The sequence below is a fragment of the Mauremys reevesii genome, linkage group 11 (genome assembly GCF_016161935.1).
Source record: "Mauremys reevesii isolate NIE-2019 linkage group 11, ASM1616193v1, whole genome shotgun sequence".
Lineage (NCBI taxonomy): Eukaryota > Metazoa > Chordata > Testudines > Geoemydidae > Mauremys > Mauremys reevesii.
The window spans coordinates 40,454,451-40,479,094 of NC_052633.1; the positions used below are offsets into that span (position 1 = coordinate 40,454,451).

A 24,644-nucleotide genomic window follows, 5' to 3' on the forward strand; every position below is an offset into this window, starting at 1 on the left:
ACTAATACTCACACCAGTTGACTTTCAGATTCACTTCAGCGACATTTATCCAACATGGCAGCACTTTTACTGCACGATAAAATAATCTTAACCACTCCATTACGGTGGCCTTACTAAACCTAGGAACTCCTTCTGTACTTGACTGTGTACACATGCTTCTTATTGTCATATTTTGATATGAAAATTCATAGGTTTTTAAGCTGTTCAGAACTTTCTCCTTATGGACTTCTATTTTATTTTGGTTGAGGCATGAATGTTACTAGGGGATGACCTATCAAGAAAGCATTTTATATGGGTCTGATTTTTGAGGGGAGGGAGGAGCAGGGAGGTGGTTTCTTAATTTTAAACTTCTATCTACTTGCTAATTTAATTATTGTATTAGATGTTTTGCCTCCATGCTTTTATGGAAAGAAAAATAAATGTTTACTGTTCAGTTTTCTTCTGTTTGATGTATCAACAGGTTTAGTCTGCCAACTCTGTCTAAGTTTGCACTGTGTCTAAATGAACAACAGATGTACTTTAGCCCTCTAATTGGCAAAATAGCTGATATTGTGAACGTGAATTTGGATTCTATACAGGACCCAAGGTAATTCTGGTCCAGTGAAGCTGAATAATATTAGATGTAATATGTATAGAATTATTATGCCTTGCTTATTCAAGACGTTGACTTTTTATCAACTCTTCACATTTTGGAGGAGGCAAATAATTGTACAATGGCATAGGGTCAGTTTTCATGGATGAATCCATTCTGGGAAAATTTAGATAAGTCCTCTTCTGGAGTCTCTTTGGGGAGAACATGTGCAAAACTTGTTCAAGAATTTACTTGATCCTTTTACTGTCCACAGCTTCTTAAAAGAGTAGTTTTCTACTGTGCCAATGAAAAAGGAGATATTACTGTACCCTAACTCTGAGTCTTAACTTGTCTTTTCTGAGGTTTTAGACTGGGGTGGGCAAAATCCGGCCTGGGGGCCGAATCTGGCCCGTCTAACATTTCTGTCCGGCCTCCTCATGATCTCCGAGTCCAGGCCACTAAAAGTCGCACGGCGCAGTAGGGCGCTCAGGCAGGCTGCCTGCCTGCCATGGCCCCGTGCCACTCCCGGAACCAGCTGCTGCTGGCACATCTCTGCCTGCCTCAGGCGGGGGGGAGGGGCAGGGAGGAGGTGGCTCCACGTACTGTCCTTGCCCCCAGCACCATCCTCACAGCTCCCATTGGCTGGAAACTGGCCATGGGAGCTGCAGGGGCGGTGTTTGTGGGTGCGGGCAGTGAACAGAGACCTGCTGTCCCCCTTCTCCCCCAAGTGGCACGCAGAGAGGTGCCAGCACCAGCCAGCCGCAGCCACTTTCGGGAGTGATGTGGGCCATGGCATGCAGGCAGCCTCCCTGAGCTCTGCTGTGCTGCCCAGCTGGGAGCCACCTGTGGTAAGCGCCTCCTGACCAGAGCCTGCACCTCGCACCCCCACCCACACGCCAACCCCCTGCCTCAGGTCAGAACCCCCTTCTGCACCCCAATACCCTGCCACAGCCCAGAGCCCCCTCCTGCACCAAACTCCCTCCCAGATCCCGCACCCCCTGCCATTAATATAGTAGGCCCGTGATAACTTAGGAAAATTAGTGGAGTTGCTCCTCTGCAAAAATTATTGCCCACCACCATGAGACTGGTAGTTTTTCTATTATGGAGTTGAAGCTAAATCAAACACCAACGGCTTCTGAGAATAGTAATAATGATGATCTCTATTTGTTTCGCATTTTTCTTCTTCAGAGTACTTTCCAAAATTTAAGTAACTAATCTTCAAAACATTCCTTATGTTGGACAGCTTTGTCTTCTGGACTTATGACTTTGAGGGCGGTCGGGTTCGCCATAGGTCCACCTAGGATATGGAGAAGAGGAGGAAGGTCACCTCTTTCTTTCTTTTCAACTCCTTCTTGAGAATCGACTTTTTTTTTTTTAATTTCTTTGAGCCCAAGCTTTTGTACAGTTTTTTTTTTTAATCAGACATGACACAGGTTCATCGCAAGCAGTTTATGTCTGCAAACGCTCTGTTTCTTTATAGCAGAAAAATCCCAACTTTTTTATAAATCCCAGCAGAAACAATTTTTCATCATTTTGCTTTAATGGAGAAAATGTTTTTTCACCTAGCCCTACTTTTCAGGTTGGATTTTAAATAGCTCTTGAAAGAGAGAACTTCTGCAACATCCTCTGTAAAGCCTTTTCTAATTTTGTTAGTTATTTCTAAAAATGTTGTTATGTTTTTTAAAGCTCAGTGTGTAAGTGTAAAATCTCTTGAATGTTTTTAGGGCCCTGTCGGTTTTGATGATCAGTATATCTAGTGTTATCTCACAGAATTTTCGAGACCGATTAATACAAAAGGCTGAACTTCTGTTGGAAACAGTGAATTCCATCAATTTCAACCATGCCAGAAGGATGGTGCAGTTTCTTCGAAATGTCAGACTAACTTACCGTCCATTGCTGGAAAAATGCAATAAGGTTTTCCTTGAGAATCCCAGTCAGCTTGATCTAGAGAACATCAGTCTTATCCTTGGACTATACCAGTCTCTACAATTTAACAACACTGAATTCCGATTAGTCATTAAACAGAAGCTGACTGAAACTATTGATGATTGTAACAATCCTGTGAATTTCACAAGATTATTTGCTGCTCTAGGACCTATGGCAGGACAAGAGGTAAGAGAACGGTGAGTTTAGCCCTATTTACATCTTATTTATGCCTAGTGTGCGTACACAGGTGCTCCCTCACACAAACTAGTACCTAAGACTTCAAGTGTTTAAAGTCTTGCAAATCTTGAGTTTTCCCCACAGTCGGTATGCTATTAAAATGGATCATTGTCTGGCCTGCTACTCTGTGTTATCCATGCATGCATGAGCAGAGAGGCAATTTTTTTCTAATTAGCATCATTTAGGCTGCAAATTTGTTGTTACATTGTGATACAATATTGTAACAATTTATCCCAAAAGCTTTTGTCTGGAAGGTGGAAGGGCAACACTGCTACATTGCCCCATCCCCATAGCTTCGTTACTAAGGCTGTGGTTCTGCCCTCCACTTGGAGTGAAGTGGCAAGCCCCTAAGAAATCGGGACAGCAAAATGTCTCTTCTCTTTACACAAGAATAGCAGCAGCCTGGAGTCCCTTCTCCCCCTTCTGTCCTGGAGAAGCAGGGGTTGCAGCAGGAGATCTTCCAGTACTTATCCCAGCTGCTGGGTTGTAATTGGGCACAGGGACTGGTTCTGTCTGCTCTTCTCATGCTACACGCAGTCCTGTGGTGGTAGTGGGAGGCTATCGTTTCAAGCAGTCTGCAAACTCAGGCAAACGTTGGTTACAATTGGTTACATTTTCAAACTTTTCTTTGCTATCATAAGCTAGACTTCAAATGAAAGTTGAGCTGGGGGTTGTGCCCTCTCACAGCACCTGCCCCCCAAGTGACAGTGGTTAGTTGGGCTCATGCAGACTTGTTGGTTCACGGTAGAGAGTTTCTGGGCCAAACTGATACCAACATAAACTGGTGCAACACCACTGGATTAAAAATCCAGAGTTCTCTATTTGACCTGATTGTGCAAAAAAATTAAGTTTGGAAATTCATTGGCGGACTGATTTTGAATAATTTAACATTCTTGTGTCCTCTAACATCAGTTTGTCAGTGCTAGATCCCCTTATAAAGAGTATAGCGGTTAACAGCGACTCACTCTTAGCCTCCTTTTAAATTTATTCTTCTTACAGAAGTAGACCATTTACTAGCTTTTAGCATCATTCCAAATCATGTGCCTACCATGTACTCTTTCATCTTTTACCTAGTTGTTTATGCTTTTTCTACCCAACTGTGCTGAGGGAGGAAATAAAAAAGTGATGGTCTTTATTTTGGAGGAGTTTTGTTTCCATTATTTTCTACTATAGTTCCCACAGTACAAATCTCTTTTCCCTCCTTCAGACTAATGTGATTACTGTGTTCTCCTCTATTACACAGGAGAATTGTTGGAAACTTGCAAAATGCATCTTTTCTCTTCCTTTTTAGGTTAATAGCAAATGCACTGCTAATGGTGGAAGAATTTAACTGTCACCAAGCGTTAGTAGTAGTGGAAACAATGGAAGAAATGGAATGTAGAAATTCACATCTGATTCAAAAGTAAATTTTTCTAATATTATATTGAATTCTCTTTGTAAGCAATTTCCACTTCCTACAGAAAAATACTCAGGCATCCTCACATATGAGGCAGAATTGTGCTCAAATTTGAGGAGGGTTGGAACTGGGAGCTGATAAAGCCAGGATATATGTTATGCCTGTGTTTCTTAATTATGTTGTCAGAGCTGAATCCAAAGAAATACATGTGGTCTCACCAAATTGACTTTAACATGCTTAGCTAATTTATGAATATGAGTGAACTCACAGGCCCTCTGATCTGTTGTACAATACAGACACACAATTCAGAATACATATATATAAGGTAATAATTGGAGATATACCAATCTCCTAGAACTGGAAGGAACCTTGAAAGGTCATCGAGTCCAGCCCCTGTGCCTTCACTAGCAGGACCAATTTTTGCCCCAGATTCCTAAGTGGCCCCCTCAAGGATTGAACTCACAACCCTGGGTTTAGCAGGCCAATGTTCAAACCACTGAGCTATTCCTCCCCCCATATATGACAAGCTGCAGAGGCCCTGCCCTGTTTGGTGCAAAAAAGAAGCTGATAGGAATTCAGGCTCATAGGTGCTGCAGGGAGGATCTGTAACAGCAGCTGTTCCAGGAATAGTGAAGAGGAGAGTGCCTGAGAAAAGGCTGTGTCTGAACCCAGCCTTGTCTATCTGGGTTAAGAAACCCAGAAGAAGAGGAATATTTTGGTATACTCTGATGTTTCGTTAAGTGTTCTGTAACAAACACGCCGATCCTGCACATTTGACTAGCTGATCTGGTATTCTGCTGAATTTTTTTTCTCCAGTTTATCAGACTCTATTTTGAATTATTAGTTCAGGTATCCGACCAAGCCAGATCCTCTCTTAGTGTAAACTGGTATAGTTTCACTGAAGTTGATGGAGCTATTCCAGTTTATGCCATTCAAGTATCTGGTCCACTAATTCTTATTCTCTAAATTTTAACTGAATGCAAACCAGGTAAAAGGTCAGCACATATTTTCCTTGTTAGAGCAGTAGGAGGCTGTGTTATTACTTCACAGTGATTGTTGAAACCCATTAGCCTAAATAATTCTTCATAAGATTAAGCAATGGAGAGGAGCCTCAGAGCAAAGCCAGAGGTCTGACCACCTCAGTCCTTACATTACAGAGACAATACAGGACTAACACCGATCAGTTGCCACTCCCTAAGGCTCCGATCCTACAATTCATTATGCGCAGATGCTCTGCTGCATCTGTACAGAGCTCCATTGGGCTTCATGTGGATGCTGCAGTCCACCCATGCGGAACAAATTGTAGGATCTTAGGTGTTGTCTAAGTGATGTCTTGTTCATGATGTAAGAAGTTCCTCTGTGATGTTTTTCCACAAAATTATAATGAAGGAACTTATTCTTATTTTTCGCATTGGTTTCAGAATTGCTTCTCTTCTACATAAGTACTTGGATAAGTACAAGCCAACAGAGTTGGCAAAAATAACGCAAGCTTTGGTGCTGCTGCACTGTCAGAATGCAGAGCTTTACACCAAATTAAGAAGATTGCTAGTTGGGTGCGTATTCTTTTTGTAAATGTAACTGTTGATTATTACACTAAACACTTGTTACTTCACAATTGTGTACAACTTGTTAGATCTTAATGTTTTACTAAAAAATAGTGTTGTAACAATTCAAGTTTAAAAAAAGCAGATGAACTTTAGGATGGGAAGTGAATGTGGTCTAGACTCTAGACATAGTAGTGATCTATGTAATAAATATGCTCTCCATAAAATATAAGAATGGGCAAGGAGTCTTCTTACACTGGAACTCTAGAATAGGGGGCATTCCAGCAAGATCATTGACAGCTGTTACTTTGATTTTATTAGTGTTTGTAGGAAGAGATGATGAAAATGGCATTTCTGCCTGGAGAAATGCCTAAAAATAATCCATTTTTGAGAAGTAGGGACTTAGGTATCATCCCAAATTAAAAAGAAAAGAACACAAATGAGTGTATTCTTCTTTAACGGGGGAACCTCATGCGCTTGGCCAAGTTGCTGTGCCATAGTTAACCCAAACAAAGCTAAGGGGGTTTAATGACTCTTAATAGTTCATGTTGGGGGACTATTGCTCCATTGATAAGGAGACCCTTTTAGGAGCCACAGAAGAGGAGCTCTCCCACAATGGCTTCCACCCCATTGACCCTCCTGTGGGGGAAGGAGCTCAGTCTGAATGGCTTTTTGGGGATGAGGGTGTCTCTGCACCCCTAACACACTGCCCAAGGTGCCTTTTGGGAAGGCTGGGAAAAGGTTCATTTGGCAAACCCTGAATGCCTGCAGAATCTCACAATCTAAAAGCTTTCTCTTTCTTCTCCTGCAATGTTGATACAGATGGGGTATACCTGGCAAAGGATGTGTTAATTCCTAACAAGGGGGCTTTTTTCCCCCAGAGGACCCAGCAGGCAGGAAGATAAAATCTGCCCTTAGAAGGGATGTCTAAGTTTCATCAGCACCCCCTAGAGCCTCATTGACTGAATTAGCTTCTCTGTGCTTTCCTCCCTCTTCCACTACTAGGAAGAGTGATTCAGAAGATAGAGGAGAAGGGACTATCCTCGTCATCATCATCCCAGACTGATAAAGAAGGCTGTGGTACTCAGATGTAGTGTAGCTGTTGCAAAGGTGTCTTCTCTGTCTCCTCAAGTAGGCAGGATCTCCTCCCTAAGGGGCTGCTCTTGCATCTCAGGCAAGACTATTTGAGCCTAACAGTTTTACATCTGAGTGGCAAGTCTGAGGGTACGTCTACACTACGGGACTATTCCGAATTTGCATAAACCAGTTTTGTAAAACAGATTTTATAAAATCGAGTGCGCGCGGCCACACTAAGCACATTAATTCGGTGGTGTGCGTCCGCGGTCCGAGGCTAGCGTCGATTTCTGGAGCGTTGCACTGTGGGTAGCTATTCCCTAGCTATCCCACAGTTCCCGCAGCCTTATTTCCGGGTTGAGATCCCAGTGCCTGATGGGGCAAAAATCATTGTCGCGGGTGGTTCTGGGTAAATGTAGTCAGTCACTCCTTCCTCCGGGAAAGCAACGGCAGACAAGCATTTCGCAGCTTTTTTCCCTGGATTGCCCTGGCAGATGCCATAGCATGGCAATCATGGAGCCTGTTTTGCCTTTTGTGACTGTCACCGTATGTGTGCTAGATGCCACTGACAGAGGCGATTCAGCAGCGCTACACAGCAGCATGCTTTTGCTTTTGCATGACAGCAGAGATGGTTACCAACCATACTGTACCATCTACCAATCCATAAATTGGTAAAAAGATGATCATGGTTACCAGTCCTTTTGCACTGCGCCATCTGTTGCTGTCATAAGTGCCCCTGGCTGCTCTTAGCCAGGGGTGCAAAAGGAATGACTCCCTGAGTCAATCCCTTCTTTATGGTATCAAAAAACAGAATCAGTCCTGCCTAGAATATGGGCAAGTGTACTAGAGAACCACTGTATCATAGAACCAGAGAGCACAGCTGCTCTGTGTCAGATCCTGCAGGAATGATGAGCTGTATGCTATTCACAGGGGGTGCTCCTGCAACAACCCTACCTGTTGATTCTGTTCTTCCCACAGCCTTCCTGGGCTACCATAGCAGTGTCCCCCCACTTGTGTGATGAAGTAATAAAGAATGCAGGAATAAGACACAGTGACTTGTTAGTGATAAATGAGTGGAAGGCAGCCTCCAGCTGCTATGATAGTCCAGACAGGACATTAAGGAGTGTGGAGGAGAGGAGCCCAGCATCCTGCTGCTAGTCCAGGGGCAATTGAATCTTTTCTTTACACATGAAGGGTGGGGGCTGATGAAGCTCAGCCCCCTGTTGCTGTGATGAAGACGGTTATCAACCATACTGCACCATCTACCATGAAAAATTTGGTGCACATGACATTGGGGGACCTGACAGATGCTAGTCGGCATGGTTACCAGTCCTTTTGCACTGCACCACATGCCAAAAAGCTCATGATGATGAGGACGCATACCAGTCATATTGCACTATCAGCCACCCATAGCGGGGGAGGTGGGAGCAAGGATGTTGGTGTTGACTGCTGCAGCATTGCGTCTATCTGCAGCATTCAGTAAAGATAGGGTGACATGTTAAATAGTCACGAGAGGATTTTTTCCCTTTTACTTCTGGGGTGGGTGGGGGGGTGTACATTGCCGAGCTATGCCCTGAACCACCATGGACACTGTTTGTTTGACCCTAGAGGCACTTGGAGCTCAGCCAAGAATGCAAATGCTTTTCGGAGACTGCAGGAACTGTGGGATAGCTTGAGTCCTCCAGTCCATGAGCGTCCGTTTGATTCTTTGGCTTTCCGTTACACTTGTCACGCTGCAGTGCGCTGAGTCCCTGCTATGGCATCTGTCTGGAGAATTTTTAAAAATGATTCTGAATTTCGTCTTCTATAACGGAGCGCTGATAGAACGGATTTGCCTGCCCTTACTGCGATCACATCCGCATGGTCCATGCTGGAGCTCTTTTTTTATTTTGATTTCGGACTGCATCGCCACCCGTGCTGATCGGAGCTCCACGCTGGGCAAACAGGAAATATTCAAAAGTTCGCGGGGCTTTTCCTGTCTACCTGACCACTGCATCCGAGTTCAGATTGCGGTCCAGAGCGGTCAGTGGTGCACTGTGGGATAGCTCCCGGAGGCCAATACCGTCGATTTGCGGCCACACTAACCCTAATCCGATATGGTAATTCCAATACTAGTGCTACTCCTCTCGTTAGGGAGGAGTACAGAAACCGGTTTAAAGAGCCCTTTATATCGATATAAAGGGCCTCTTGGTGTGGACGGGTGCAGCGTTAAATCGGTTTTATGCTCCTAAAACCGATTTAAACGCGTAGTGTAGACCAGGCCTGAGATATTTCTCTTACGTAATCTGTCTAGGAGCTTCTCTATGAAGCCTTCCGCCATCTTGGTCTATGCAGCTGTTTGGACAGAATTCTTCTACTAGTATCAAGATAGAAAGAGCAATCCTAAAAACTGAGGCATCCCAGCTCATCTGAATGTCTTCTAGGATGGTTTCAATTTCACATTCCAAGAAAATAAAATTTATCTGATGATTTCATTTTCTCCAATAAACACTCTGCCTCTCTCCTTCCTTCAGCATGTAGTTTAGTCCCATTGCCTCAACTTCCTCTTAGATCCTCTGCAATATGGCTTCCACTATTTCCACACTAGGGAGATGGCTCTAATGAACTCCCATTGATTAGTTTGAGAGCTTCTTTTCCGTTCATGTTTTGTAATCTGCTTGCATTTAAATAGTGCTTCCTGTTCTCTGCTCCTTAGGCTTTCATGTCTGTGTTTTCATCTTCTCTGGCTCAGGTGATTCTATAATGGTAGTTTGACAGATATTATTAGTGAGTAAAGTGGCAGGAAAATGTTGATCTCACAATGAATAAGACAGTAGTAGTCAATGCTTTGAACTTCTACCACATTGTTATTGTCATTATTGCAAACTTATGAAATGTAGATGGCTAATGTGGTTAATGCTTTGTTTTTCAAATAGAATTTATATTTACATAATTTATTTGCTATTTTTATCCATAAATTATATTTGTCAGTACTGATGGTTTTGTTTCTTTCCCCTTTCTTCCAGCTACTTACAAGTTAACGTTGTTCCCAGTGACATTTCTATGCTAACTCGTGTTCTGTCCATGCTTCCTTCTTCTCACGTGGATGAAGTACTGATTAACAGAGTTGATGCAGTTTTGCCTCAGTGCAACTTAAGTGATTTGAATAGCTGTGCTACAGCTCTTGTCAGATGGGTTCGTCATGATCAGTCACATCAGCAAAGCACTTCTGGACCAGGTGCGAAGCTTCTGCAAAAATTAAGTAACTGCGGATATCAGAGGCTTCAAAAAGCCAGTGACTTGGATCTGTTGCTGGAAGAACTTAAATATATATCTGGAGAATGGTTTGAAGAAATACTTGTTGAAGAAACAATCAGTACTTGTCAGCGCTTGATGGACCAAATTACATGGATGAATGTACTAGAATTTTCATCTTTTCTCATCAAAACAAACTACCGCTGTACTCCATTACTTGATAGAATAGCTTCTGTGGCAGTTCAACATATGAGCAAGGTATTGATGATACTTCAGGTGTTACTATAATTTTAGTATGTCAGATGATATGTTCACTTTTAGAAGTTTAGCTCCTAATGGTATGATCACGTGCTGCCTTTTTCCTATAATATTTTTATTACAGTGCAGTGAGCGTTCTTTCTCCTCTTCCAACTGCCTTGTAAATTATTGTAAGACATTGTAAGTAATGTGTAGAAAGCATCAGATTAACATAATGATGGGAATGGGATTAAAGATACAGGGGACCACTGATTTCAAACCTGTTAATTGGCAGTTCTAGAGGTTTTACTCTACTTCAGGGGTGAAATAGAGGAGGTTTTGCTCCTAGAATGAAAATTTTCCTGAAACAGGTATCATCCTTTCTAAGAGGACAGATGAGTTGGTCTTCTTTTCAACTGAGTTGTCAATACAGTATCTCCTGAGGAGAGACTGACAGTTTTAAACCTATTGTATTTACTAGTTTTGTGGTACATAAGATTTTAGACAATGAAGTTGGACATGTCTCTGATTTTGGAAAGAAGAGAATAATGTTTATATTGCTATAATCATCTGCTCCTACTTTTGCCCTGATGCAGAGACTTTAATTTTAATACTTCAAAATATTATTCATCCGTTTTTGTATATTTTAAAATATTTCTATGTTGTAAAATCTGAGGAGCAAAGGAAATCATAGGAATTTAAAAGTAGTCCATGTACTCTAGGTCTTCTGCTTCTGAATTAGTTACAAATCTCTCTGTTACAATGCAACATCAGACTGTATTGAAATTGATTCTTTTTGACTCTTGAAATGGTTATTTTAAAATTTCTTATCCAGATCCATCCTTCTGGAACATATACTCTTCTCCTCCCCTTCACAGTTATGAATTATGATCCTCCTCAAAATGAAGAGTTCTTTGAGACTTGCATCCAACATTTTAGCTCTCACTTAGGTAAGTGATGCAAGGTAATGTAGACTCGGAATTGTGTCAGTTACTGTTCTTCCAGGGCACAAATTTAGGTACACGTGAGAAAAATGGGAATTGGGTGACTATTGAAACATATGGATTAATTTTCTTTTCTTTTTCTAAGTAATGTTCTGCAGAATTCATTGTGTGTTTCCATGGGAGTTCACAGCCTTATTTCACCCTTCAGAAATTGCTGTTGCTATTGGGACTAAGAATATATCTTGAATTGTTGTACAAAGAAATTGAGAATTTAAACTAGCTGATTGTCATGTGGGTAAATGGAAAATCCTTAAAAAAAAAAATTACTGTGGCCTCTCCTAGAAGGATTGGAATCAGGCCCTTAATTATTTGGGGGAGAGGAAAGATCTTGTGGTTGATTACCAAAGATGGTGAGGCAGGAAAAGATGAACAAAAACTGATTTCTTGGCTGATATTATAGTTTGAGAGTTGTATGAAAGATTGCCATGTAATGTATTACCCTGCTATTATCTCTTCTAAGTCTAGTCAGTTTCTTCCTGCAGAGAATATGCCATAATTAGGCCAAGCTTTTGTGGAGTAGGAGAGGCACAGTTCCGCTTGGCTGGTGTGACAAGCCTCGCTACTAGGAACAATATATTTTATAACATAAACTGAAAGTTACTGTGTTAGAGTTTTACAGCCCTCACTTGGAAAACTGGCAAAGCAATGGGCATGTGCAAGTCCATGTGTGTGTATTTAACTCCAGTTGATAGTAATGGGAGTCAGGCATGTTAATGGAAGGAAGACTAGAGCTCATTAGACAATTTTCATTAGACTTCTTAACAAATGTATGTAATACATCCATATAAATATGTGTTTGGTTTTTAAAGGTTGTTTTGAGCCTCACCTCCTGGTGCTGCTTGGTTATTCCTTGGCTGTTGCTGAGTATTTTCCTCCAGCCGTGATAAACGCAATATTTAATGTTGATTTCCTAGCCAAACTGGATGCCCAGCTTGAAAGTAGGTATTTATCCCTCCGTTTTTTATTATGCTTTTTATAAAGACTGTAAAGCTTTATGAAATATCTTTTACATTGTAAACAATCCCAAACCAGTAACCAAGTACATATGTAGATTTAAAAATGACAAATACTGTTACATTGAAACTCCAGTAACCACAGTCTCTTCCTCCTTTTACTTAAGGCCCGCTTTGAGACACGCTGAGCTCGGCCTGCGCAAGGGCGTTTAGCACCTCTCAGATCAAGCTTTTTAGATACTAAATCCTAAGTTTCTATTTCCTCTGCAAAATCTTATTACATAGGCACTTGAGCAGGACAGGAAGTGCTGTTTTCTGCTCTTTTATGTCATGATGTTGTTGGTTGAGGTAGGGAAAACATGAACTCCTGTACTGGCAAGTCAGTAAAGGAGGAGTGTCTTTTCAAATATTTTCTCTTAAAATGAAAATATACTTGAAATTGAAGTCTTCATCCCATCTGCTCAACCAGCTAACAAATCTGCCAACTAGCAAACAGGCTCTGCCTGTATCAGAGTGAGTTTGATACTACTAAGAATGCAGTGGTTTGGGGAAATGTTTTATATTTTAATCAACCTGCCAAATTGTACCATAGTTAGTCCATGTAGTTATAAATTTCTATTTTTACCCTTGTGCTCCTTCCCCTACCTTCTCTGTTGGTTTGCTACACACACTTGTTGTGTCTTGTTTAAAGTTAGGCCCTGATCTTGCAAAGAATGATTGTTGTTTCACAACACCTAGTTAAAGTGTCTGTGTTATGTAAGGAAACACTGAATTTTATAAAGTTTGTTCTTCAAAAAGTTCTTTGCCTTTTAGACTAACATCTAGTCTGTAACTAGTTACTTTGGAAATTAAATTATTTTGCTTACTTTTGTCTGATTTAACTAATTTAATTATGTAGGATGTGGCACAAAATGGTGTGGTAGATAAGTATACTACTATAGATATAGAATTACTTTTAATAATTGAGTCTTCCTGGAAGACACCTTCACAAATACAACTTGATTCAGGTGATGTTGGAATGCTTGGTGGGAAGAAATAGTGAAATCAGTGTATTGGTTTTAAAAGACATAGTTGGAATCTGAGCATCATCTGGGGTAGCTCCAGGCACCAGCGCAGCAAGTCGCTTGCCAGTCGCTGTGAGGGCGGCAGTCAGGGAGCCTTCAACGGCGTTTCTGCAGCTTAGGTGGCAATTTGGCAGTGGGGACGCCAATGGCGCGGGACCGGTAACTCGCTCACAGAAATGCCGCCGAATCCGCATGGCCGGTGGACCTCCCGCAGAAACACTGCCAAAGGCTCCCTGACTGCTGTGCTTGGGGTGGCAAAAAACATAGAGCCGCCCCTGGCATCATCAAGGATTTTGTTTAGGATTTGTTTGGAGTTAGCTTGTCCTCATATTAGAACTCAAATAACATTTTCAGAGTGGTTATTCATTTCCCATACCCAGTATCTGTTTTGAAATAAATTATATTACTGCAGGAATCTTACAAGAATACGGTCACATGCATAGCTCAGGAAGTAGTGTGGCGGTTTTGTCCACAACAGAAGACTCCCCCCAGACTTCCTCCCTCTGTAACCAAAGGGGTGAGCACTGGTTCCAAACTTTGATTCCGTTCCCCCAGACACATTTTGCTACAACTACGCTGCTGGCCTGGCCCCCTGCCATTTAGTTAAGAGCTGATGGGTAGGAACTTCAGAAGAGATGTTTTGAATGGCTGCATTTTTCTAATTCCTTATTGTTGAATAAAAAGAGAAGGAAAAAATTCCAATTGAGAGATTTCCATATTCTTTGTAAGATTCTGAACTTAAGTGCATTAATGTGCACTGCTAGCTAAAAGGCTATTTCTCCATTAATTAAGTAGCCATTTTGAGTGCCCCTCAAGAGTTCCTGTGTTCTAGCTGACTTTTTAAATTCAGCCCTACCAGATACCTTGAATTGGAGGGTCCGGTTACGCCTGATGGAATTGAACAGAGCTGTGTGTCTGGAATGCCCTGAGTTTCAGATCCCTTGGTTTCATGAGCGCTATTGTCAGCAGATGCAGCGTAAAGGTCAGTATTTAGGAGAGGCAATGCCATTATTGTTCTTAGTTATGGAGGACTAGCAGTTTGATAGGTGCTACATTTCTTCTTGCATTTTAATGGGGTTATTTATTAGCAGTCTATAAAAGCTGATAGCTGAATGTAATACTTAGCACAAAAATAAGTCAGATGAAACTTTAAAAACGGATGTCCTCCCCCTTACCTTGTTGTGGTATGTGCCATTTATGCACCTGGCAGCCAGTCTTCTTCTCAAAGGTGGTGGAGCTATATGTAGGTTGTGAAAGTAAAACATTAGTGTTCTACAGAATGCTTTAATCCCAGTTTTGTCTGTTTTCAGATATCTAGTGTAACAATTGCAGTTTTCTGTTTACTGTGACACTATTTTTATTTCAAGACGGAAGGCCTGCATGTTGGTGCACTAATTTGTCCATTTTGTTTTTGTAGGCAATGGCAGCACAAATACAGCGCAACAGCAGATTCACAGAATGCTGGGGGAGATCTTGGGAGGAAGCCAGTATGCAAAAGTATCTGTTCTCACACCTTACTACTATGGAATAGGTGGGTGGTTAACCAGGTTGGTGGTAATAGCTTTGGATCCACAAGTCCACAGTTAATTCCTGTAGGGGTTATTATAGATCTGAGTCTTCTCCCTAACTCCAATGCTATATATCTTTGGAGCATCTGAGAATTGTGCCCCAAATGTGTAAGTATAATAAGCCATCAAACAGAATGTTGCTATTTTGGAAACTGGATACAAAGTGGGTCTGAAAAAAAAAGCCCCACAACTCACTTTGCCCTATATAATACAAATAATATTTGATAACTCCAGTGATAACGGTAACTTAGTTTTTCTTAAAATAAATGTTCTAGATATTAAATCAGATCCATTTTCCTCCTATATTGATTAGTGTACTGGGTTATTGCATTTTCTTAGATTTTGAATGCATTCTGGATAAAAACAAAAAGCCTCTTCCCTATATGGATCAGAGTATAGTTTTGGCTGACTTAGTGCAGTGGGGACCAGACATCCAGCTCCGGGGGAAGAAGGGGCTTCCACCGGGAGCACAGAGGTTAGTACATGGTTTTCTATATGCTTGATTTTGCTAAGTAGATGAACCAAGTTTGTATATTCAGGCTTTTTCTTACCCTTCATGGTGACTGTGGCTTCTCTTTTGAATAGACACACCACAGCTCCTGTGAGTAGGAGTGGTATTGAGTGCGAGGCATGAGGGACAGCTGTTCCTTGTGAATGCCTACTATCAGTATGGCCTCAACTCTTTTTTTTTTTTTTTAAACCCCTCTTATTTGGAAAGTAAGAAATCAAAGCCTCTTTGGCCATTTGTAGATGCACTGAATGGCTGTGATGCAGAATTTTAGCAATACAGCCCTGATTTTTCAAAGCCTGTTACTTTGCAGACCTCCTGCAACTGCTGTTGAACCTAGTGAAGTTCCAGGTGTGGAGAACCTAAAAGGATGAGGGCCTTATCCTCTGTGCCTTAGCATCCCCCCTGTAAAATGCAGATACAACTCACCCAGAGGACAACGCCAGGCTGTGGAGGGTTAAGGATTGTAGATAAGCTTTAGGATTCTCAGATGTAAAGGACAAAAAAGTATAAAGTTTTAAAGTGTACAGTGGTTGGCTCTAAAAAGTCAGCCTTTACCAACAGTTACCACAGCAGTATCTGAGATGCTAAACCTTTGCCTTCTGCTGGTCTTGTTCAGATACACGGACGTGATACCTGTTAATAAACACTGACTTTTCAATGGCAACAACACATTCTAATTAGAAGTTGCTTCCAAAAAACGTGCATGTGCTCCCATTGGGTGAACACACCTGGCATGTTGTACATCTACGTGGTTTGATAACGGTAAAGCTGATAAGCTAGAAGGGCTTTTCCATCAGTAGTATTTTATTCTAAATGCAGCAACACTTTTGCTCCTGAGTTTGAGCAGTTGATATTACACCTATGCTGCATTGGCTGCCTTTCTAAAGGCAGACTGGTTTCAAGTTGGCTGCTTTTTTAAGTCCTTCATGCCTATATTTAAGGCTTCCTCTTTGAACTTTGTCTTTAGCAGTGTTTGTGCTGACAGCTGCCTTTCAGGGATATTTTTACTATTCTGTGTGTGCAAATCAGGTATTTGCTTATACAAATCAGTAGTTAGATGCACAAAATTATGTAGGGAGATGCAACAAAAGTGTCTACCTTGAAAACATTGGTTTGGCTGTTTTCCTGTTTTGCAGCTACCAGAGGTGTAAAAGGGAAAAGCTTTTGGGAACCATCTAGAGTTCATATTTGCCTAGATAAATATGAAGAAAATTGAGTCTTGACTTAAAGAATGAGTTTAATTTTCTTTAAATTTTTAAACCTTAGTTTTCAGGTTAATCTAATGGTAGTCTGACTACAACTATTATAACTGAATAGGGGGATCATTAATAGACATCCTACTAATATTTGAAAGTAACTATTTTGTTTGTTAGCAGAATTGCTGTGGAGTTTCTGGATTCTAAAGCTTTTTGCAAAAATTCATGTCACCTCAAAGGAGAAATTGCAATGAAAAAAAGACACCTGGAAATTTTGGGGTACCAGGTGGTTCAGGTATGGTGCACACAATCTGTTGTATCAATACCTTATATTTGACTGGTGTGTACAATGGAATCCTCTAAGCTCTCCCCTTCAAAAACTTTATACAGTTTCTCTTTAACAGGAGAGGGCGTATGTGGAAGGATGCTCTCTTGTATTTGCAGGGCATTCTCCAGGCTCTGTAATGTTGTTGGGGAAAGACAGTATTTTTCCCCACCAGGAGGAAATAGCTATGTAAAGTGTGTTGTCTAGTTCCTGTTCACTAGGAACAGCTGCAGCAAAACAAGTCAAATGATCTTGTATACCTTTCCTCCACTATAGCATAGTGGCTGCTTTGCCTCTGCTGCTCAAACAAAGGAAATGAGGGACATATTGCTCTCTTTGGAATGCAGGACTCCTTGGTAGAGGGCCACATTCTAAAAGGAATGCCAGACTGGAACCACCTCCTAAGTGGAGAGAAGCTCCATTTAAAAAGAGTGAAAGTCCATTGAAATGCACTGAATCAATTTGGGAATTTTGCTCCACTTCAGTTCAAGTGGGGGCTTTCTACACTAGGACCTCCTAATTCTCCGCTAGTGCGGCTCCAGCAGTGGAAGCTGTGGGATAGACCACTGTGGTGTCTACCACTTACCACTGTGGTGTCTAGCCCAGACATAGTGGTAAAAAAACATGTCCTGCCTAAGCTACTGCTTCCACTGTTGCTACAAGTGGTGGAGCTTCCCCAGTGGAGGATTAGAGATCTAGATTTATTATTCCTCCAACCCAGTGTAGACATACCCTAGAAGCAGAGCTTCACTATAAGCGGGTTCCACTCTAACTCTTGCTTCATCTACTGTAATTGAAACAGAATCCCTTCCATGTGACTTACAGTTTTGTTCTTCAGACAGCTTGAATACTCTTAATTTTCTCCCTGTGGTATTCTTCTGACACTATAAGTTACACAATTTTTATCATGTCATTTCCTGGCTGAGGCAGTTTTTAAAATTTTAGGGTCAGATCCTCAGCTGGTGTAAATTGCCAGTTTATACCAGTGGAGGATTTAGTCCTTAATTAGAGGTATTTTGAAATTCTGACAGGAAATGACATGATGATGGAGCTATGCCATCTTATTCCACCTGAGCATCTGGTCCTTCATCTCCACTATTATTATTCTATGAAAGCAAGGTGACTGTTACCAGGCAAATACATTTAGCGTTAAGAAATTCCTAATATTAAAAATGAAGCATAGCCCATTAAACGGCCACATCTCCTATAACAATCTTCAACCTTACATATCTTAAAATGGAGAGCACAGGGCTTAAATAAAAGGCACCACGTATTGTGTATGTGTATCTACTGTGACACTGTGTCTAACAAGAAGAAATGTTAACAGTAAGTTACCGTGCAAACTCTGTCTTACAGATTCCTCACTTTGAATGGAATTCTATGGAGCTGTCATCAAAAGATGCATGGATGGAGTATCTGAAAAAGAATATATTTGAAACAAAGTAATATAGAAGAGGCAATCATGAATATATATTTTCATATAAACATTTAACTTGATCATGTAACATTAAATATTTTGTAACCTTAAGACATTTATTCTCCATTGAAATCTCTTTATAGGCTAGGCTGAATAAGCCTAGGTACTGGGAATAAGGAGATTGGAGACGTAATCCTAAATTTATCAATGACTTGGCTGGTTGGAAAGGTCTAAAAAGGGGATAAAGAAACTTGAATTTTACATTATCACCAAGTTATAGCTAGTTAAGGCTTGCAACCAACTGGGACTATGGCAGCTTGACCATAAACTGACACTACCACCTCCTCAGAAGGGACTGGGGAGGACACACAAAATTTATCAAACAAAAATTTGGAAGCGTTATTGCAGAAATAGCTGTAAATCCTTTAGAAATGAGGGATGCTCTTTGGTGTGTGACAAAATGGATAACGAGAAGTGAATGCAGAATCTCACTAGCAGCACAGAAACATGGGGATGCAAGAATCCTAACCCAACGTATTAAAGCAGGCTTTCTTAGCCATACTGCAGCTATTTGGTACCTGTCCATCAAAGTGGCAGTAAACTTAGAAGCTAATGAGGATTTTCCTCTGGGGTGGGGAATCCTGGGCCTTTGGTGTAGGGAGTGTGGCTGGGGCCTCCCCGAATATTTCTTGGGCCCCAAAATGTAAACTAGTCCAAAGGTGTGGCAACCAATCAGACCCCCAATCTGCCTGCACTGCACACTGTTCACATGATGGGGCTGTAAAACTAGCGATAGAGCAAATAAAATTAAAGGATTTCCAAAATGGGGGGGCAGGGAAAGCTAAAGGACTTTACTCTGACAGTACTGGAGGCCTACCTGAAGGATTTTGCTAGAGGTTGAGATTGCACATGGCTCATTTGCACAGAAGCTCTCATTGGACCAGCCCATTGGTAATAAAATTACATACAAATTAAAGAGAAAACACTGCAGAAGTTAAAGGTGAATTATATTTGGGAGACTGGTGGAAGACAGCAAAGACCTTCCAAAACAAGTGAGTATCTGGTATTACATAGTACAGCTTGCAGCCAAACTTAACTTCAAATATGAGTAAGGTAACTTCTCTGCTTAGAAGGGGAGTACACATTATTCAGTATTGTTAAGTTTGAACAGGGGCGGCTCTAGACATTTCGCCACCCCAAGCACGGCGTCATGCCGCGGGGGGCACTCTGCCAGTCGCCGGTCCTGCGGCTCCGGTGGACCTCCCGCAGGTGTGGAACTGCAGGACCAGCGGACCCTCCGCAGGCAAGCCGCCGAAGGCTGCCTGCCTTCCGCCCTCCCGGCGACCGGCAGAGTGCCCCCCGCAGCATGCCGCCCCAAGCACGCACTTGGCGTGCTGGGGCCTGGAGCCGCCCCTGAGTTTGAGATGAAGATTATGAGACCTCAGTGTCCTAAAGAAGAGCACTGCCTTACTTTAATGGTTAATGGGGAATTTTGGGGTTACTTTTCTTACTCATTTTCCAAAATATAGAATGACATTTCTATAAGTGAGGGAGAGGGCAAAACTATGAATATGTGCTGAAAACTTAGGTAGAGTATCAGGAAGGCCCTCCTGATAGTGAAATCTCTAATACTCTCTTGGTACTGGTGGGGGAAGAGGTAGCACCATACCTACCTGATGTCAGGCTTTTTAGGGACTTCCCCAAACTATCTCCAGAGTAACAAGACTTCTAGTAGTCTGACAAGTGCTCAGGATTGTTGAGAAAACCTAAGAATGAGATGCAGGAGAAGGGAACAGAACAGACACGACAGTGTTGTTTGGAGGCAAATATGGGTGGTGTGGTGAAGCAATGCTATGCAAAAGCAACCTCTTTCTCAGGAGCAATTTTCTTTATGACGGCCTGGTCATTAGGGCTCCTCTGAGAGGGGGCTGCCCTTTTAACTGAAACTTTTCCCCAGCATGCCGTTCTGGTGCTTTCCCTTTAAAGCTGGCAGGGGCAAGCTGCTGGAACTCTAAACCAGCCATCTTGCAATTGGCTACTACTTCTCCCTTTACTAGCCAATAAGTATTAACTTCTTTTATACTTGATGCTACCTCCTCAGGACTAAGGGAAAAAACTTCTAACCTGCAAGGGTAAGGTGTTCCTCTCGCCTGTGAGAAAACCTGGCTCTGTGGGGCTGTGTTTACTGTAGCCTGTGGAAGACTGTGTGGAGGCTGCTGTTTCTCCTCCTATGGCCATGGGACTCTGGCAGGCATTGCAAGGGCTGTGGATTGCTCTTCTACTGCAGCGTGTGAAAGCGGCACTACTGGAGGACTACCCCTTGCAGACAGGGTCCTAGAAACTCAACAAACTGTGCACTTCATTTTGTTTCTCTTGCAAAACAAAACATCCAAAAAACTATCAAAGGTAGAAGAACTGCATGTGAGGAAACCTAGGTTAGGCTGCAGTAAAATGGAGCAAAAAGCTGTGAGCTAGTCAGAAGTCACTTGCATGGACTCTTGCTTTCCTACAGGCAGATTACAGGCTATTGGTGGGGTGTGTGTGTGTAAGAAAGGAGGTTGAGTTGTGGCAGAAAGGGAGTAATGTGTTCCTCAGCACACCTGATAGCCTCTCACCTGGCTTGCATATGAGAGAAGCTGAACACAACTGCTCTGCAGCAATTAAGTTTTTAATTACCATAGTACAGATCTTGTGTAACTTAGGAACATTTATCAGCATGGACACAAGGCTGGGTTCTGTGCTGAATATTTGTAAGTAAGACTTAGCTCAAAACTGGTGAAGTGGATTAAGAAAGTACATTTGTCCTTGAAAAGTGAAAAAACCTGAAGCCAAGTGTAAAAATAGTGGTAAGTTTGTTTGTCCTTCCTCCTAACTACTGCTGTCTATTAATACCATCAGCGTTAGTCAGACTCGCTGAAGAAGGGCTGTTATCTTGTAGTGCTTGTAAAAAAACCTGAGAAGTCCTGAGAAAAAGAGCTTCAAAGTCTCTTAAGCATGTGACTCTTCCACTGGTACCAGCTAGTTAATATTTTAAGGAATACTGAAACAAAATGAATTAGCTAAAAATTCATGGAAATTAATTAATTTTACTTGGGGGGGAAAAACCTGATATTACAATAAATCTGAATAAAACACCAAAAATTTTGCTATATTGTTCCTCTACAGTAAATGTTTAAATGTTATTTATTTAGTGAACACGGCATGTGACCTCTGGGTTGGTGGTCTCTTGCCAGGGAATTTTACAATCTAAAAGGAATTACAATTCATTTGTTCAGAGTACTAACTGGCAGCAAGTGCTGAGAGTTGTCAATATCAGGGTTGTATTGGTCAGCAACAGGTATCTTAATTTGATGTCTGAAGTCAGAATTGGGCCTTTGCGGAGGGAGTCTGAGTGGCTTTTTTTGTTTTTTACTGATGACCACAGCCCATAGCAGAGGCACCAAGAACTCTTTAAAAAAAAAAAAAAAAAGCCTGCAAAATAAACTTCAGAACCACTAGCGAGCATTTTGGGTAAGTGTTGAAAAACAAGTGAGAAGTTAGAGAGCCTGTGTGCTTACAAAGAGAAGACCCAACAAACTACCAATCAGTCTCTCTCATTTCAGTCTTGGATATAGTGACTAGAGCTAATGCCATGTATGTACTTTATCTTGATTTCAAGTAGTAAAAAAAAACAACCAAAACTTATCATATGGCACCAGCCATAGGCCTCAATTGCAATTGGGGCCCAATTATGCTAGTTGCTGTAGAAACATGTACAGTTCAGGTTTTGCTGCTGACTCAAATACAATGGGTAACAGAACAGGGGTAAGGTTGACCTGTAGACCACAAGCCAAAAGGCTTTTTGGGTGCTGAAAAATATGAAAACCCTCTTATTCAAACCCAGTACTCCTCCTCCATATACAGAGACAAAAAGGAAGTGGAGCCTAAAGGCATAATCCATATGTTAATTACCATTTGAGATAACACTTTAAAAATGCCTTTGTGCAGTTTAGCACAATACACTTTAATGTGCAGTAAGTGTCCACCTGGGATTTAGAGTGGAATAGGTAGGGTGTGAATTTAAAGGGCACTACCTATCTTAGACTTACTTCCCTGTGTAGTCTGAATTATCAAGGCAATCCAGCATATGGCTGGCAGCAAAGATCAATGTAAACCGTTATTCCTAAAATTATAGGGCCAGTTCCTCAGATGGTGTAAATCAGGGTCATTCCATTGACTTAAACAAGGCTGTCAAATTATGTCAGCTGAGGAGCTGGCTGATACTGTGTGCTATGGGGAAAACCAAAAAGATGAGACCTGGGAGTATACTTGTACAATGTCATCCTGGAATGCCTCTTTGTGCCTGTGCCTTTGGGACATGCTAACTTATCTTCCCTAGGAAGGCAGTGCTGGAAGAATCTACATTCATGTTGGGTTTCTTTTTAATTTTCATATAGTCCTGACATGTTTGCTACAATCCTATTGGATTAGATTAGTGGTGTTTCCTCATTCATGTACCATAGAAATACTGTCTGTACTACATTTTAAAGACTATATAAGAAGTTATTATTTTGGCCAAAAGCTGCATGAAATATAATTTAAATTTGATAATTGAATATACAACAATCAAAGCCACTAGTATGTTTTCTTTGCTATTCTTAGCTGCATTTTAGTAAATGTGTCCCAAATTAGATCTATCCAGGCCTTGCTTTCCCCTTTGAAATTGTGGGAAGTGTTGCATAGCAGGCACTTGTCGGTGCTCACAAGGCTTGATGCTTTTCACAGGTCTCTGGAGTGAGGTTTAAAAAAAAAAAAATCCCATGGGCTTGCTGACTTAGTCATGTGCATTTAGCATGGCCTTCTTCCCAGAAGGGTGGTGCACAGGAAAATATTTTGACACTTACCTGTGGAGATGTGATATTAGAACACATGCTGTAAAGATCAACACGTTCCTCTTCACTGGAAGGAGAGTGGTGGTGATGTGAAGCATGTACGTAGTTACTGAAGGCCGAAGAGGGCTGTGTGAATATGCTGCTTCAACCTACTGCCACTCCCACTGTTGTAAATAAGACAACTAAGTCCCTACTGTCTGAAGGAGCTTCAGCAAGGTGGGAGAAAGGAAAAGAGGTATCCATCACAGAATGAATTTCCTTTATCCCTGTAGTGCAGCAAGAAAACTCATGCCTCTCCCCTTCCACATCTTATGATGCTTCTTAAACTCCTTTCAGATTAGTTGGGTGTGGATGTGATGAACAGGCTCGCTAGGACTTTAGTTAGTCCCAGCCCCTCTTTGCTGGTTTCCTCTATTTGCACACCTGCACTCTCAACAGAGAGTCTGAGTTTATGGTGCCAAGTCTCATAGCATTGTTTACAGAAAATGCTCTTTGTTGTTTTCTACTCCTGCCTCCTCTAACATATGTAAGTTATTAAAGAATGTAGACCTTATATGATGATGACTATGACTTACTGAGCAGCAGACAACTAAACAAGCACCACTAAGACAGACGGCCAAGATATTTTTCATCACTTTTAAAATATTTTTTCCTTGCTACTATTTAGAAGCCCTAATTGAAATTCATTTTTTCGCTGAAAACATTTCCCTTCGTTGCAGGTGCATGCTGAGGGTTTATCATTGGAGGGTTGTTCATGAGTGCTAGGTTACTGGACTTGAAAATTTCTTAGAAAAGCATCATGGAAGAATCTGCTTTATAAACAAGCCAAAAATCACATGCAAAGAAAAAAAATTTACAAGGATTTTGCAACCAGAAGAAAAATCAAAGCATGTCAAATTGTAGGGTTAATACCCGTAACCTAATAACCTTGTAAACTTCTGTTTTCATGGCTCACAGAACAACTAGTACTGCATTAGCTAAAGCGTGTTTCCTAGGCCACATGATGTACCTTTGCCTTCAGTAGGCTTATGCATATGTCAGATTCAATTACTCTCTTCTGAATGTTACATATAAAATGTTTGTAGATCTGGCAAGACCATGCAACTTGTGTATATGGTTGGAGTGGAAAATAAAGCTGTCTAAACAGCCTATTGCTAATAAGACAAATTAAATAGAACTAGCAGGTATCTAGAAATTAATTGGCTTTAGTGATGTCTCTTACATCTGTGGTGTGACTTCTTAAAATTGTTTCAAGATAAGTGCCCAATCCTGTAAGCAGAATTTCACATGTGGAAGGAGTGAGCTTCACATGATATCTTCATTTATTCAAAACCAGTTCCAGTCAATGTCAATCAGAATTCTTTCTTTCTGTTTCTAACCTTGAGCGAAAAGTTAGTTTTGGTTTATTATCTAAAAAAATGAGTACCATTTCAAACACAGCTGGAGTCACAGTTTAAGGGATACTTACTATAAATCTCTGTACAGTTTGTTTTTATGCAACAAAAATAAAATGGCC

At 41.3% G+C, this 24,644-nt stretch overlaps 1 protein-coding gene across 4 annotated transcripts in view; it reads left to right on the top strand.

Moving 5' to 3' along the window:
- FASTKD1 (FAST kinase domains 1) overlaps positions 1-24,638 on the top strand; it is a 32,309-nt gene extending 7,671 nt beyond the window's left edge. For 3 of the 4 annotated variants that reach the window (XM_039495910.1, XM_039495909.1, XM_039495911.1), the window contains exons 5-17: positions 461-586; positions 2,296-2,694; positions 4,026-4,136; positions 5,552-5,683; positions 9,754-10,240; positions 11,055-11,169; positions 12,033-12,161; positions 14,091-14,222; positions 14,658-14,771; positions 15,148-15,283; positions 16,696-16,810; positions 18,197-18,282; positions 23,848-24,638. In XM_039495910.1, the coding sequence (XP_039351844.1) occupies positions 461-586; positions 2,296-2,694; positions 4,026-4,136; positions 5,552-5,683; positions 9,754-10,240; positions 11,055-11,169; positions 12,033-12,161; positions 14,091-14,222; positions 14,658-14,771; positions 15,148-15,283; positions 16,696-16,810; positions 18,197-18,282; positions 23,848-23,893 (2,128 nt within the window). In that variant the 3' untranslated portion in view covers positions 23,894-24,638. Of the gene's footprint in view, positions 1-460; positions 587-2,295; positions 2,695-4,025; positions 4,137-5,551; positions 5,684-9,753; positions 10,241-11,054; positions 11,170-12,032; positions 12,162-14,090; positions 14,223-14,657; positions 14,772-15,147; positions 15,284-16,692; positions 16,811-18,196; positions 18,283-23,847 lie in introns of all 4 variants that reach the window. The other variant, XM_039495912.1, reaches the window with a different exon arrangement.
- The last annotated feature ends 6 nt before the right edge of the window (positions 24,639-24,644 follow it).